General features: G+C 42.2%; 1 protein-coding gene across 1 annotated transcript in view; it reads left to right on the top strand.

Annotated features, from left to right (window-relative positions):
• fat4 (FAT atypical cadherin 4) overlaps positions 1–15,310 on the top strand; it is a 273,279-nt gene that overhangs the window by 214,715 nt on the left and 43,254 nt on the right. The window contains exons 10-13 of the mRNA XM_061891946.1: positions 1,160–1,264; positions 1,380–1,687; positions 8,924–9,009; positions 14,470–14,649. Coding sequence (XP_061747930.1) covers positions 1,160–1,264; positions 1,380–1,687; positions 8,924–9,009; positions 14,470–14,649 — 679 coding nt within the window. The remainder of the gene's footprint in view (positions 1–1,159; positions 1,265–1,379; positions 1,688–8,923; positions 9,010–14,469; positions 14,650–15,310) is intronic.

Here is a 15,310-nt window from a genome sequence, read left to right as displayed (position 1 = left end):
AAGAGGACAGAAGTCTACTCTGCCATGCAATCATTTATCTTCTGGCAGCTTTTGGTCCAAAGACAATATTTGCTCTGAGGTGTTACAGTCATCTGCTGCCAGAAACACATTTAGATTACTGGTTTGGGGGGGGGGGGTGTATCAGCTGCCATGTTTGCTTTAATAACATGAATGATGTGGATCTGACCCTCTAAGTATCACATTGCTTTCCCCGAGCTGACCACACACAGACATAATTATCCAACTGTGTACTGCAGGATTGACTAATCAAGAATTCAGTCGTTTGACAAATTGTCAGCCTTATAAAACAACCAATCAGGCCTTTAATGTTTGGATGTTAACGACCGCTCGGACTTATTACTACCCCCGATAAGAAGGGGGTCTTGATTTTGATTGGACTTACTACGGACACACTCATTGTGCTTCTGCTCGTCGTCCAGTTGCCACATCTGAAAGGCATTTTCAAAGCCGGCAATTTTCCCAAGTCAAGTCATTACTGTCCACTTTTATTATGACAATAAAAAATGAGCAGGTCTTTAGTTTTCATCAAGATGAAGGACCCTCCTGAGGAAATGCACCTATTGACTTACAGTAGTTTGTATGCCCGCGCTCTGAACTTTCCTCTTCCTGTTTTCCTGGGCTGGCTCTTGGCAGTCGCTTCCCTTTCCATTAAACAACTTTTTTTTCTTCACGATTTATAGGCAGAATTTTATGTTTTATGTCTCGCAGCATCTTTCAATGCGCCTTGTCCATTAGCGTGATCATAAACGCCACATGTCTTGAGTCTTATTCTTATGATCGGTGTCACATTGGTTGTACTTTCATGTTCATTTGGCAAACTTGATTTCAACATGTTCGTGGTGGATGTTTGTCTTTCATTCACTTGATCCACGAGTCATTTGATCTCAGATTGGGTCCTTAGAAGAAGTGTATGCCAATTATGTAAGACTTTTCTTCCCTGTTGAGGACCAAATCTAACACCATATCTTGACTAAATAGAAAAACCCGCGTAAAAAACAGGCAGAGTTTCACTTTGTCATCACGTACCGCGTATTAGCAAACGCGGAGAAGAAGCGTCAGGTTATTTGTTGGACTCGCAACCAGGTGGTGAAAGCTGTTCCATTCCATTCATTTGATGCATGTTGTTCTGTGAACCCAGGCAAAACATGTGATTCCATCATCGATCACTGTGAGTGTAACCCATGTTTTAATGGCGGGTCCTGTCAGAACCGGGTGGATGGATATTACTGTCATTGCCCATTTGGTGAGTAACTTTCATGTGTATCACTGAGCTCATTTCATGTTGCATAATCATTTGTGTGCTGAAGAAGTTCTGTTCTACCTCGAAATGAGTCTCAATCCCCTTATTTTGACCGCAGGGGTCTTCGGCAAACATTGCGAACTAAACAGCTATGGCTTCGAGGAGCTGTCCTACATGGAGTTCCCATCCCTGGACCCCAACAACAACTACATCTACGTTAAGTTTGCCACCCTGAAGGACAACGCCTTGCTCATGTACAACCACGACAACCAGACCGGAGACAAGGCGGAGTTTTTGGCCCTGGAGATCTTCGAAGGACGGATGCGCTTCTCCTTCAACTTGGGAAGTGGAACGTACAAGTTGATGACTATGATTAAAGTGTCGGACGGCCATTTCCACACGGTCATCGCCAGGAGAGCCGGCATGGTAAGAACTTTTGCGTCTTTGAGGCTTGAAGCAAAAGCTTAATTGCAAGAACGGCGGGATAGAAGAGACAGTTTACATCCTGAGGTTTCTTGGCTAAACAGCAGCCAGTTTGTTGTTTGCACCATCAGATAATTGCAGCCTCTCAAACCGCCAGTTGCTCGGCTTACAGCTCCTACGGCTTGTAATTACAATTCTATTGCTCGCTGTGATTTACAAGATGAGCATCTAAAAAAGAATGGGAGGCTTCACTCTGCCAGACACGCAGCAGCAGCAAGGAAATTGAGGGGATCCATCCAAGCCCTGTCAAAGCTTTTAAAAAATAGGCGTCCCGCTGGACTGCAGATCTCTTATTTCCCACAGAGCATTGGGACCTGCATTAGGAACCTGGTAGAACAGTTAATTTGTCTGGTTTGTAGGTGGTGTTGAGTGACAGCTTGGAACGGAATACAGGACTGTGGAGGTGGAAGGGATTCGGATGTCGCGAGAGCGAGCCAATCTTTGATTAGCGTGGATTGCGGTCGTCCCAACGAGATGAAGGTGCAGTCAACGCCCTTATAAGGAAGGCCGGCAAACAAGCCAGTCCCAAAGACCAGTATGAAAGGTTTGATTAGGGTGAAAAACTGACCCAATGCTCGAATCACAACAAAGGTTGTGTGAACAAAGGGCTCAACAAATGGAGTTTGACAAAGGAGCCCTCGTGTGCGTGCTTGGGACCGACGGTGGACTCTTAAATAGTTTCAGGCTGAACTAAATACCACGGTACCTCCAACAGGGCAGGTCCACACTCCTTCCAGCCAGAAGGAAAACAATGAGCTGCTCTGCTCAAGTTTCCTCAGCGTCACACAACTTCCAAAGGCATGAAAAAAAATACCCAAAACAAATCTGGCTCACCGCGGCAAGACAGGAGATCTCTCGCCGCGTTTATAAGGCCTTTGATTGCTCCAAGTTCATAAAATGTTCATGTGCTCCGGACATGTTTTATTGCGCGTCAGAAAGGGTCATGCAGAGTGCTCCGTGTTTACTTAAGAAAAGGAGCAGTACTTTTCACAAAGGCTTTCTCCAGCGGCTCATTTGTCTCCTTGTAATTGTCCTCTCGGCAGCAAGTCCGAGGACAGATTTACTGTGGCGATGCTTTGCTGGACACGTGTCATTCAATAATTCTATTTGCTGTCCTCAAGGGACCAGATGGGAGAAATGAAATACTTGTTAAAGCCAGGCTTGGGAATGTCTCACACTACATGTTGGAATTGATGTTTGGCACAAGCAGCCAGACCTTGGTGCCCGGCTGTAGACCACACTCACTCGCCTTGCCAGATATTTACACGACAACCTCTGTGCATTCCACGTCTATTAAAGGCTGGGGAAATGATGGAGTCTTCGTGGCATCTTGATTGGATGACAAAGGTCCATATATGGATGATTTAAATATATGTTAAGTGAGGTAAAACAGACGCTTGTATAAACCCCGTTTCCATATGAGTTGGTAAATTGTGTTAGATGTAAATATAAACAGAATACAATGATTTGCAAATCCTTTTCAAGCCATATTCAATTGAATTCATTACAGAGACAACATATTTCATGTTCAAACTCATAAACTTTATTTTTTTCTGCAAATAATAATTAACTTAGAATTTCATGGCTGCAACATGAGCCAAAGTAGTTGGGAAAGGGCATGTTCACCACTGTGTTACATCACCTTTTCTTTGAACAACACTCAATAAATGTTTGGGAACTGAGGAAAATAATTGTCGAAGCTTCGAAAATGGAATTCTTTCCCATTCTCGTTTTATGTAGAGTTTCAGTCCTTCAACAGTCCGGGGTCTCCGCTGTCCTATTTTACGCTTCATAATGCGCCACACATTTTCCATGGGAGACAGGTCTGGACTGCAGGCGGGCCAGGAAAGTACCCGCACTCTTTTACTACGAAACCACACGGTTGTAACACGTGGCTTAGCATTGTCTTGCTGAAATAAGCAGGGGCGTCCATGATAACTTTGCTTGGATGACAACATATGTTGTTCCAAAAGCTGAATGTACCTTTCAGCATTAATGGTACTTTCACAGATATGTAAGTTACCCATGCCTTGGGCACTAATGCACCCCCATACCATCACACATGCTGGCTTTTACACTTTGCGCCTATATAACAATCCGGATGGTTATTTTCCTCTTTGTTCCGGAGGATACCACGTCCAAAGATTCCAAATATATTTTTAAATGTGGACTCGTCAGACCACAGAACACTTTTCCACTTTGCATCAGTCCATCTTAGATGATCTTGGACCCAGCGAAGCCAGCAGCGTTTCTGGGTGTTGTTGATAAATAGGTTTTGCTTTGCATAGTCGAGTTTTGACTTGCACCTACAGATGTAGCAACCAAGTGTAGTTACTGACAGTGGTTTTATGAAGTGTTCCTGAGCCCATGCAGTGATATCCTTTACACACAGATGTCTGTTTTTGATGCAGTACCGCCTGAGGGGTCAAAGGTCCATAATATCATGGCTTACGTGCAGTGATTTCTCCAGATTCTCTGAACCTTTTGATGATTTTACAGACCGTAGATGGTAAAATCCCTAAATTCCTTGCAATAGCTGGTTGAGAAATGTTGTTCTAAAACTGTTTGACAATTTGCTTACAAAGTGGTGACCCTCACCCCATCCTTTCTTGTGAATGACTTAGCATTTCATGGAAGCTGCTTTTATAGCCAATCATGGCACCCACCTGTTCCCAATTAGCCTGCACACCTGTGCGATGTTCCAAATAAGTGTTTGATGAGCATTCCTCAACTTTATCAGTATTTATTGCCACCTTTCCCAACTTCTTTGTCACGTGTTGCTGCCATCAAATTCTAAAGTTAATGATTATTTGAACCAACAAAAAAAGTTTATGAGTTTGAACATGAAATATGTTGTCTTTGTAGCATATTCAACTGAATATGGCTTGAAAAGGATTTGCAAATCATTGTATTCTGTTTATATTTACATCTAACACCATTTAACAACTCCATGGGTTTGTAAAATGCAGATCTAGTGTGGAGACACACGGAGATGAGATGCCATACTCGGGCTGCAGCTATGCATTATTTTAGTATTGCAGCACTCAAATCGATTAGTTTGTTCCATAAAACACACTTCATAGCCTTAATGCCTATTTTAGGGAAAATAGTTGAAATAGACAGAGATTTTTGTATTTGCAATAACCTTTATTATCTTTTTACCTTGTTTTACGTTCTATATTCCCATTTATTTACCTTCCTTTGCCTTATATTTAACTTATTTGACCTTTTCTTTACTTTCTTTCTATTTTAATTTCTTTCACTAGTTATTTACTTTCTTTTCCCATTTTTACCTTCTATTTACCTTATCTTACATGTTGTATTCATACTTTTACCTTTTATTTATCTTCTATTTACATTCTTTATCTTGTTTCCATTTGATTTACCACTTTTACCTACTATTTGCCTTCTTTTCACCATTTATTTACCTTCCATTTCCTTTTTACATCTTATAAACCTTCTTTTAACTTGTATTTACTACCTTTACTATCTATTTACCCTGTTTGACCTTTCATATAACTTGTTTGACCTTTTTTTTTTTACCATTTATTACCTTCTATTTAACTTATTTTACTTTTTGTATTCATACTTTTAGCTCTTATTTACCATCTACTTACCTTCTGTTAACATTATTGAACTTTTTTACTTCTTTCCTTTTATTTATCCATCCATCCATTTTCTTCCGCTTATTCCCTTTTTGGGGTCGCGGGGGGCGCTGGCGCCTATCTCAGCTACAATCGGGCAGAATGCGGGGTATACCCTGGACAAGTCCCCACCTCATCGCAGGGCCAATAATTTTATTTACTTACCTTCTTTTTACCATTTTTTTTACATTTTACATTATTTTACATTTAATTGACCTTCTTTTTACCTTTTTTTAACCTAATTCCACCTTTTTATTTACCAACAATCTGCTTTTTTTTTACCTTCTGTTGATCTTCTTTTACCATCTTTTACCTTCTATTCAACTTAGTTTACCTTCTTTGATGCAATCCGATTTTATAAATTTGTATCCGTGACCGCCCTGACTTTCACTTGTTAATGGAGGAGGGATGTAAAAGTAAACGCTATAATTATAATTTGCGCTAATTCCTGACGGTTAGTAATACCATTACATTTTTTACAGACCGAAAAACCCTCATTTATTAATGCCTCTTGGGCAACAGGAAGTCCGGCGCATGCGCACTAGCGGTGTTGGGCTGGATAATCATGGCGGACCAACGACACCAACTTTCCCCTCAGAGTAAACAGGCCCCAGTGCTTAGTTGAACCTTATTTCCCTGGCTTCCTGCCGTGGGTTTAAGAGTCCGTGCTGGGTTTAGATGGAGACAGGTGTGGACAATGTTGGACACACTCGTCCCAACACTAAAAGTACGCAGCCAAGGAGAAAACTATTTGATATTTTGCAGCAGGTGATGTGTTGTGAACGTTGTCACAACTTGTTTATGAAGACTTTACTTTGTTCACTCCTGCATCATTAACTGCTTCAAATAACATCCATACTAGCTATCATGTTTTGTCCTCTCATCCAATTGAACGCAGGTTCACTCCGAGGTTTTTCTTGCTGGCCAAACTGTTGTAGTTAAGCACTAGTGAGGCGTTGGAGAAGAACAAAACTTGTTTATTAGACTTCACAAACTGCTTTGTGTTTTATTTGGATATCAAAAAGTAAAGACCAGGTTGTGTTTACATTAATTGTCTTGTCACTGCAAAAATCATTCATGTGACACATCATTTTGTTCATGTGTTTTTCTGTAGTGTTAATTCCTATTATTTCTGCTCAAAGTCATGATGGATCTGTCCCGATACATCGTCTACATGATGTACATGACTTAAAGGGGAACATCATCACAATTTATGAAGGGTTAAAACCAATAAAAATCAGTTCCTAGTGCCTTACTTTATTTTTCAAAGTTTTTCTCAAAATTTCACCCATCACGCAATATCCCGAAAAACGGCTTCAAAGTGCCTGATTTCCACCATGGGTATATCCACCCGTCCATTACCCTGTGACGTCACAGCGTGAAACCACCAGAAACAAACATGGCGGAGAGAACACAAGGGTATAGCCATAGTAGCTCGGATTCAGATTCAGGTTTTCAGCGGCGTAAGCGATTCAACAGATTACGCATGTCTTGAAACGGATGGTTGGAGTGTGGAGGCTGGTAGGGAAAATGAAATTGAAGAAGAAACTGAAGCCGTATCGCTTAGAACCGTATACAAGCGAAACCGACAAAAACGACACGAGACAGCGACACGGGAGGCAGCGAGGACGAATTCGGCGATCGCCGTCCAACCAACGATTGGTATGTGTTTGTTTGGCATTAAATGTGGGTGGAGGGAAAGATGCAATAATGATGCAACATGTACATACAGCTAGCATGTTAGCATGGATTAGCTTGCAGTCATGCCGTGACCAAATATGTCTGATTCACACACTCCACATAAGTCAATAACATCAACAAAATTCACCTTTGTGCATTTATGCACAACGTTATAAGTTTGGTGGACAAAATGAGACAGAAAAAGAAGTGGCATGAATCACGTCTTAGCCAAAACATCCAGGTGGTTTACCTCCCTCGTCTGCAGGAACACAGACTGCCGTCATCGCTGGCCGTGCTCCTGAGGTCTGTTGTCCCTGAATAGCTCACACACTCCGGCAGATTCAGTGGTGCTCTAATTTACAATATTGCAGATTTCGCTGACTTTATCGTTGGAAATGCATCTGCTTCCGGGTGCCAGTCTTGGTCGGGGCCCGCTGGGTCTAGTCCCCCTCATCCATGGTGGTAGCTTGGTGCTGCAGGTCATTCTCAATTGCTGCGAGTCGGCCAGCTGCTGGAGTAGTGATGTTGTTTCACCACACATGTCCTCTTTGCGGAGCTTTCTTAATGGCCTCAAATGTCCGGCATTTTGAGTTATGGTTGCGTGTATTTTCAATGTACGTTCAGGGTCAAGAACAAAAAAAAAGTGGTGCACATAGCGTTAACATTGGTGAGGGCAGGGCAGAGAGCGCGAGAGAGTCGCCAGGCTGTGTTTTATATTTATTGATTAATCACATTTAATTTAATATTATCTATAGCAGGGATGTCAATAGTGTACCGAAAATGAACCGGACTGTGACCTCTGAACCGAGGTACATACCGAAACGAAATTTTTGTGTACCGTTAAACCCCTAATATATATGTATATATATATATGTGTGTGTGTGTGTATATATATGTATATGTATTCATATTTATATACATATATTTATTTATATATATATATATATATATATAAATGAAAATCGTAACTTTGTAAAAAGTCGTATTTCTTTCCCTCCGAAGATACAGTAGATCTAGTAATGATAGGTAGATAGATAGGTAGATAGATAGATAGATAGATGGATAGATCTTTATTGTCATTGCACAAGTACAACAGAACTTAGTTTTCAGCACAAACCTGTTGAAGATGAGACAAAGAAACAGTGTACAGGGTTACAGAACAAGAACGCTGATGGGTCGCCATAAGGCTCCCCACAAAAGATGGGAACAAGGTAAACGCTGGGGAAGGATGAGTAAACAAATACAATCTAGACTGGGCTTCTAAGGGGGCCCAGTCTGGAGTGGGTAAAAAACTTCCATAGCAAAGCACATATACATATTACAACGTACATGTGGAGATATCTAGCAACAGAGGGAAGGGAGTTCGGGGTCATTATGGTCGGCCGCAGCTCTCAGGCGCTGACCATCCATTCATCACCCCTATGGGATTTGCGTCGAGGGCGTTGGGTTGGGGGTTGGGGTGTGTATGTGTGGCGTATATTTTTGTGGATGTGTGTGTAAGCCCGTAGTGTGTCTCTGTTGCGCGGCCTTGATGTATTGTGACTTAACTCAGGCTAACCAAAGCTACTTTCTTTAGCATATGATGAATGAGTTTGGACACTTGAGCCGCGGTAAACCTCTTCCTGAGGACATTGGGTTGGATGCCAAAAGCCTTAGAAGACGCAGAATGTTTGGGCTGGAAATAAATTCCATTTAGAAGCGAAATGTCCCCAAAGCAGGGCGACACTGAAGCGACGCTCACTGAGCCAATCACAGGCCAGGATCCAACACAGTCCTGTGATTGGTCGCCATCAGCCAATTGAATGGAGTTTGTTGTATTTAGGCTGACATGTGACTTGTGTCCTGTGGTCCTCAGGCAGCCTCGCTGACGGTGGATCTGTGTGGAGAGCAGCAGGAAGCAGGCTACTGTGCCGTCAGCAACGTGGCCGTGCACAGCGACTGGTGAGACCAAACCACACCCTCTCAGCACTGAAGCCCCGCTCTACCACAGGGGTCCACATAGCTACTGCAGGAAGGGTCGAGAAATGTTTGCTCGATACAACAATTAGCACTCTAGTTGTAGCCAGCTATTAGCAATCTAGTTTCAAACTAGCGCTTAGCACTGTAATTACAAACTAGCAACTAGCGCTCTTTTTGCCAGATAGCAAACTTCATTCTAGTTGCTAGCTACAGAATAGTGCTTAAGTTAACAGCTAGCGATCAGCGCTCAAGTTAGCAGGAAGCGATTAGCACTTGTTTTTCCAGCCAGCGTTTAGCTCTTTAGCTGCCATTTAGTGATTAGCGATGTAGTTGCCAACTAGTGATTAGTGCTGTTTGGTAAGCTAGCAATTAGCACTCTAGTTGTTAGCTAGTGCTTAACGCGCTTGTTGAAATCTAAAAATCAATTAGTGCTTTAGTTTCCAACTAGTTATTAGCACTCTTTTTGCCAGCTAGCAGTTATCATTCCAGTTGCCAGCTAACAATTAGCACTGTAGTTGCCAGCTAGAAATGAACACTTTAGTTGTCGCAAGCTAACGATTAGCACTCTAGTTGCCAGCTGGCAGTTACCACTCTTTTTACCCGCTAGCAGTCAGGGCTCTAGTTGCTTGCCAGCCAGCGATTAGCGCTCTAGTCCGAGCCAGTGATTAACGCTTTGTTAAAGTTTCAAAAAAGGCAGGATAACACTGTTTTGCCAGCTAGCGATTAGTAGTTGTATGCTGATTCAGCGTAACAGCCTCAACACTACAGTGGGGGTTTTCTATACAGCTGTGGGAGAAACTTCAAGACATTTTGTGTTTAATAACAGGGCCTCCATTTGGTTTGTTTGTTGTAAAATAACAACTTGACACATTTCATTGATTAGTTTGGGGAGCTGGCTATGGTAGTAAGTCAGCAAATAATGGAAGTTGGGTATGGTAGTAAGTCAGCAAATAATGGAAGTTGGGTATGGTAGTAAGTCAGCAAATAATGGAAGTTGGGTATGGTAGTAAGTCAGCAAATAATGGAAGTTGGGTATGGTAGTAAGTCAGCAAATAATGGAAGTTGGGTATGGTAGTAAGTCAGCAAATAATGGAAGTTGGGTATGGTAGTAAGTCAGCAAATAATGGAAGTTGGCTATGGTAGTAAGTCAGCAAATAATGGAAGTTGGCTATGGTAGTAAGTCAGCAAATAATGGAAGTTGGCTATGGTAGTAAGTCAGCAAATAATGGAAGTTGGCTATGGTAGTAAGTCAGCAAATAATGGAAGTTGGCTATGGTAGTAAGTCAGCAAATAATGGAAGTTGGGTATGGTAGTAAGTCAGCAAATAATGGAAGTTGGCTATGGTAGTAAGTCAGCAAATAATGGAAGTTGGCTATGGTAGTAAGTCAGCAAATAATGGAAGTTGGCTATGGTAGTAAGTCAGCAAATAATGGAAGTTGGCTATGGTAGTAAGTCAGCAAATAATGGAAGTTGGCTATGGTAGTAAGTCAGCAAATAATGGAAGTTGGGTATGGTAGTAAGTCAGCAAATAATGGAAGTTGGCTATGGTAGTAAGTCAGCAAATAATGGAAGTTGGCTATGGTAGTAAGTCAGCAAATAATGGAAGTTGGCTATGGTAGTAAGTCAGCAAATAATGGAAGTTGGGTATGGTAGTAAGTCAGCAAATAATGGAAGTTGGCTATGGTAGTAAGTCAGCAAATAATGGAAGTTGGGTATGGTAGTAAGTCAGCAAATAATGGAAGTTGGCTATGGTAGTAAGTCAGCAAATAATGGAAGTTGGCTATGGTAGTAAGTCAGCAAATAATGGAAGTTGGGTATGGTAGTAAGTCAGCAAATAATGGAAGTTGGGTATGGTAGTAAGTCAGCAAATAATGGAAGTTGGCTATGGTAGTAAGTCAGCAAATAATGGAAGTTGGCTATGGTAGTAAGTCAGCAAATAATGGAAGTTGGCTATGGTAGTAAGTCAGCAAATAATGGAAGTTGGCTATGGTAGTAAGTCAGCAAATAATGGAAGTTGGGGGGTGAATAAGTTGGTGTGAATTGTTTTGATGAATAATTTCGTTTTAATTGGTAGGGTGAATAACTGGGTATTAATTGGTTGGGTGAATAAGTTGGTGTTAATTAGTTGGATGAGTAAGTTGATGTTAATTGGTTGGATGAATAAGTATGTGTTAATTAGTTGGATGAGTAAGTTGATGTTAATTGGTGGGTTTAGTAAGTTGGTGTTAATTGGTGGGTTGAGTAAGTTGGTGTTAATTGGTGGGTTGAGTAAGTTGGTGTTAATTGGTGGGTTGAGTAAGTTGGTGTTAATTGGTGGGTTGAGTAAGTTGGTGTTAATTGGTGGGTTGAGTAAGTTGGTGTTAATTGGTGGGTTGAGTAAGTTGGTGTTAATTGGTGGGTTGAGTAAGTTGGTGTTAATTGGTGGGTTGAGTAAGTTGGTGTTAATTGGTGGGTTGAGTAAGTTGGTGTTAATTGGTGGGTTGAGTAAGTTGGTGTTAATTGGTGGGTTGAGTAAGTTGGTGTTAATTGGTGGGTTTAGTAAGTTGGTGTTAATTGGTGGGTTTAGTAAGTTGGTGTTAATTGGTGGGTTGAGTAAGTTGGTGTTAATTGGTGGGTTGAGTAAGTTGGTGTTAATTGGTGGGTTGAGTAAGTTGGTGTTAATTGGTGGGTTGAGTAAGTTGGTGTTAATTGGTGGGTTGAGTAAGTTGGTGTTAATTGGTGGGTTGAGTAAGTTGGTGTTAATTGGTGGGTTGAGTAAGTTGGTGTTAATTGGTGGGTTGAGTAAGTTGGTGTTAATTGGTGGGTTGAGTAAGTTGGTGTTAATTGGTGGGTTGAGTAAGTTGGTGTTAATTGGTGGGTTGAGTAAGTTGGTGTTAATTGGTGGGTTGAGTAAGTTGGTGTTAATTGGTGGGTTGAGTAAGTTGGTGTTAATTGGTGGGTTGAGTAAGTTGGTGTTAATTGGTGGGTTTAGTAAGTTGGTGTTAATTGGTGGGTTTAGTAAGTTGGTGTTAATTGGTGGGTTGAGTAAGTTGGTGTTAATTGGTGGGTTGAGTAAGTTAGTGTTAATTGGTGGGTTGAGTAAGTTAGTGTTAATTGGTGGGTTGAGTAAGTTGGTGTTAATTGGTGGGTTGAGTAAGTTGGTGTTAATTGGTGGGTTGAGTAAGTTGGTGTTAATTGGTGGGTTGAGTAAGTTAGTGTTAATTGGTGGGTTGAGTAAGTTGGTGTTAATTGGTGGGTTGAGTAAGTTGGTGTTAATTGGTGGGTTGAGTAAGTTGGTGTTAATTGGTGGGTTGAGTAAGTTAGTGTTAATTGGTGGGTTGAGTAAGTTAGTGTTAATTGGTGGGTTGAGTAAGTTGGTGTTAATTGGTGGGTTGAGTAAGTTAGTGTTAATTGGTGGGTTGAGTAAGTTGGTGTTAATTGGTGGGTTGAGTAAGTTGGTGTTAATTGGTGGGTTGAGTAAGTTGGTGTTAATTGGTGGGTTGAGTAAGTTGGTGTTAATTGGTGGGTTGAGTAAGTTGGTGTTAATTGGTGGGTTGAGTAAGTTGGTGTTAATTGGTGGGTTGAGTAAGTTGGTGTTAATTGGTGGGTTGAGTAAGTTGGTGTTAATTGGTGGGTTGAGTAAGTTAGTGTTAAATGGTGGGTTGAGTAAGTTAGTGTTAATTGGTGGGTTGAGTAAGTTGGTGTTAATTGGTGGGTTGAGTAAGTTGGTGTTAATTGGTGGGTTGAGTAAGTTGGTGTTAATTGGTGGGTTGAGTAAGTTGGTGTTAATTGGTGGGTTGAGTAAGTTGGTGTTAATTGGTGGGTTGAGTAAGTTGGTGTTAATTGGTGGGTTGAGTAAGTTGGTGTTAATTGGTGGGTTGAGTAAGTTAGTGTTAATTGGTGGGTTGAGTAAGTTGGTGTTAATTGGTGGGTTGAGTAAGTTGGTGTTAATTGGTGGGTTGAGTAAGTTAGTGTTAATTGGTGGGTTGAGTAAGTTGGTATTAATTGGTGGGTTGAGTAAGTTGGTGTTAATTGGTGGGTTGAGTAAGTTAGTGTTAATTGGTGGGTTGAGTAAGTTGGTGTTAATTGGTGGGTTGAGTAAGTTAGTGTTAATTGGTGGGTTGAGTAAGTTGGTGTTAATTGGTGGGTTGAGTAAGTTGGTGTTAATTGGTGGGTTGAGTAAGTTGGTGTTAATTGGTGGGTTGAGTAAGTTGGTGTTAATTGCTGGGTTGAGTAAGTTGGTGTTAGTTGGTGGGTTGAGTAAGTTGGTGTTAATTGGTGGGTTGAGTAAGTTGGTGTTAATTGGTGGGTTGAGTAAGTTGGTGTTAATTGGTGGGTTGAGTAAGTTGGTGTTAATTGGTGGGTTGAGTAAGTTGGTGTTAATTGGTGGGTTGAGTAAGTTAGTGTTAATTGGTGGGTTGAGTAAGTTGGTGTTAATTGGTGGGTTGAGTAAGTTAGTGTTAATTGGTGGGTTGAGTAAGTTGGTGTTAATTGGTGGGTTGAGTAAGTTGGTGTTAATTGGTGGGTTGAGTAAGTTGGTGTTAATTGGTGGGTTGAGTAAGTTAGTGTTAATTGGTGGGTTGAGTAAGTTGGTGTTAATTGGTGGGTTGAGTAAGTTAGTGTTAATTGGTGGGTTGAGTAAGTTGGTGTTAATTGGTGGGTTGAGTAAGTTGGTGTTAATTGGTGGGTTGAGTAAGTTGGTGTTAATTGGTGGGTTGAGTAAGTTGGTGTTAATTGGTGGGTTCAGTAAGTTGGTGTTAATTGGTGGGTTGAGTAAGTTGGTGTTAATTGGTGGGTTGAGTAAGTTGGTGTTAATTGGTGGGTTGAGTAAGTTGGTGTTAATTGGTGGGTTCAGTAAGTTGGTGTTAATTGGTGGGTTGAGTAAGTTGGTGTTAATTGGTGGGTTGAGTAAGTTGGTGTTAATTGGTGGGTTGAGTAAGTTGGTGTTAATTGGTGGGTTGAGTAAGTTGGTGTTAATTGGTGGGTTGAGTAAGTTGGTGTTAATTGCTGGGTTGAGTAAGTTGGTGTTAATTGGTGGGTTGAGTAAGTTGGTGTTAATTGGTGGGTTGAGTAAGTTGGTGTTAATTGGTGGGTTGAGTAAGTTGGTGTTAATTGGTGGGTTGAGTAAGTTGGTGTTAATTGCTGGGTTGAGTAAGTTGGTGTTAATTGGTGGGTTGAGTAAGTTGGTGTTAATTGGTGGGTTGAGTAAGTTGGTGTTAATTGGTGGGTTGAGTAAGTTGGTGTTAGTTGGGTAGGTGAAGAAGCAGGGACTTGTCCAGGTGAAGTGTTGTCCTCCATCCTTGGTGTGAAAGGTGGCAGGTGAGGAAGAAGTGAGGTCACGCCCATCTTGCCTGAAACCACACATGATGTGTGTGCGTGTGTGTGTGCGTGTGCGTGTGTGTGCGTGTGTGTGCGTGTGTGTGTGTGTGTGTGTGTGACTGACAGGTGTGTTTGTGCTTGCAGGATCCTGGAGGTGCAGCCCAACAGTCTGTGGGTGGGTGGTGTGAGGTCCTTAGAGTCCATCCTGCATGGAGGAGGTCAGGTGGTCTCCCACGACTTTGTGGGCTGCATCATGGAGATGGCCGTCAATGGCCGCCCGCTGGAGCCCAGTCAGGCCTTGGCATCGCGTGGCATCCTTGACAGGTGGGTGAGGGTGAGGGGGGCTTTCACCATCTTGTGCCCCTCGCTGCCATCTGTCCCTCTCGCTCTGACACATGTGCCATCTATGGCCTCTTGTGTTGATGTGCCTCCTTGTTGCTGTGACACATGTGCCATGGCCTCTTGTGTTGATGTGCCTCCTTGTTGCTGTGACACATGTGCCATGGCCTCTTGTGTTGATGTGCCTCCTTGTTGCTGTGACACATGTGCCATGGCCTCTTGTGTTGATGTGCCTCCTTGTTGCTGTGACACATGTGCCATGGCCTCTTGTGTTGATGTGCCTCCTTGTTGCTGTGACACATGTGCCATGGCCTCTTGTGTTGATGTGCCTCCTTGTTGCTGTGACACATGTGCCATGGCCTCTTGTGTTGATGTGCCTCCTTGTTGCTGTGACACATGTGCCATGGCCTCTTGTGTTGATGTGCCTCCTTGTTGCTGTGACACATGTGCCATGGCCTCTTGTGTTGATGCTGATGTGCCTCCTTGTTGCTGTGACACATGAGCCATGACCTGTTGTGTTGATGTTGATGTGCCTCCTTGTTGCTGTGACACATGTGCCATGACCTCTTGTGTTGATGCTGATGTGCCTCCTTGTTGCTGTGACACATGTGCCATGACCTGTTGTGTTGATGTGCCTCCTTGTTGC

This window comes from Nerophis ophidion, linkage group LG29 (genome assembly GCF_033978795.1).
Source record: "Nerophis ophidion isolate RoL-2023_Sa linkage group LG29, RoL_Noph_v1.0, whole genome shotgun sequence".
NCBI lineage: Eukaryota > Metazoa > Chordata > Actinopteri > Syngnathiformes > Syngnathidae > Nerophis > Nerophis ophidion.
This window is presented reverse-complemented; position numbering and strand designations above follow the sequence as displayed.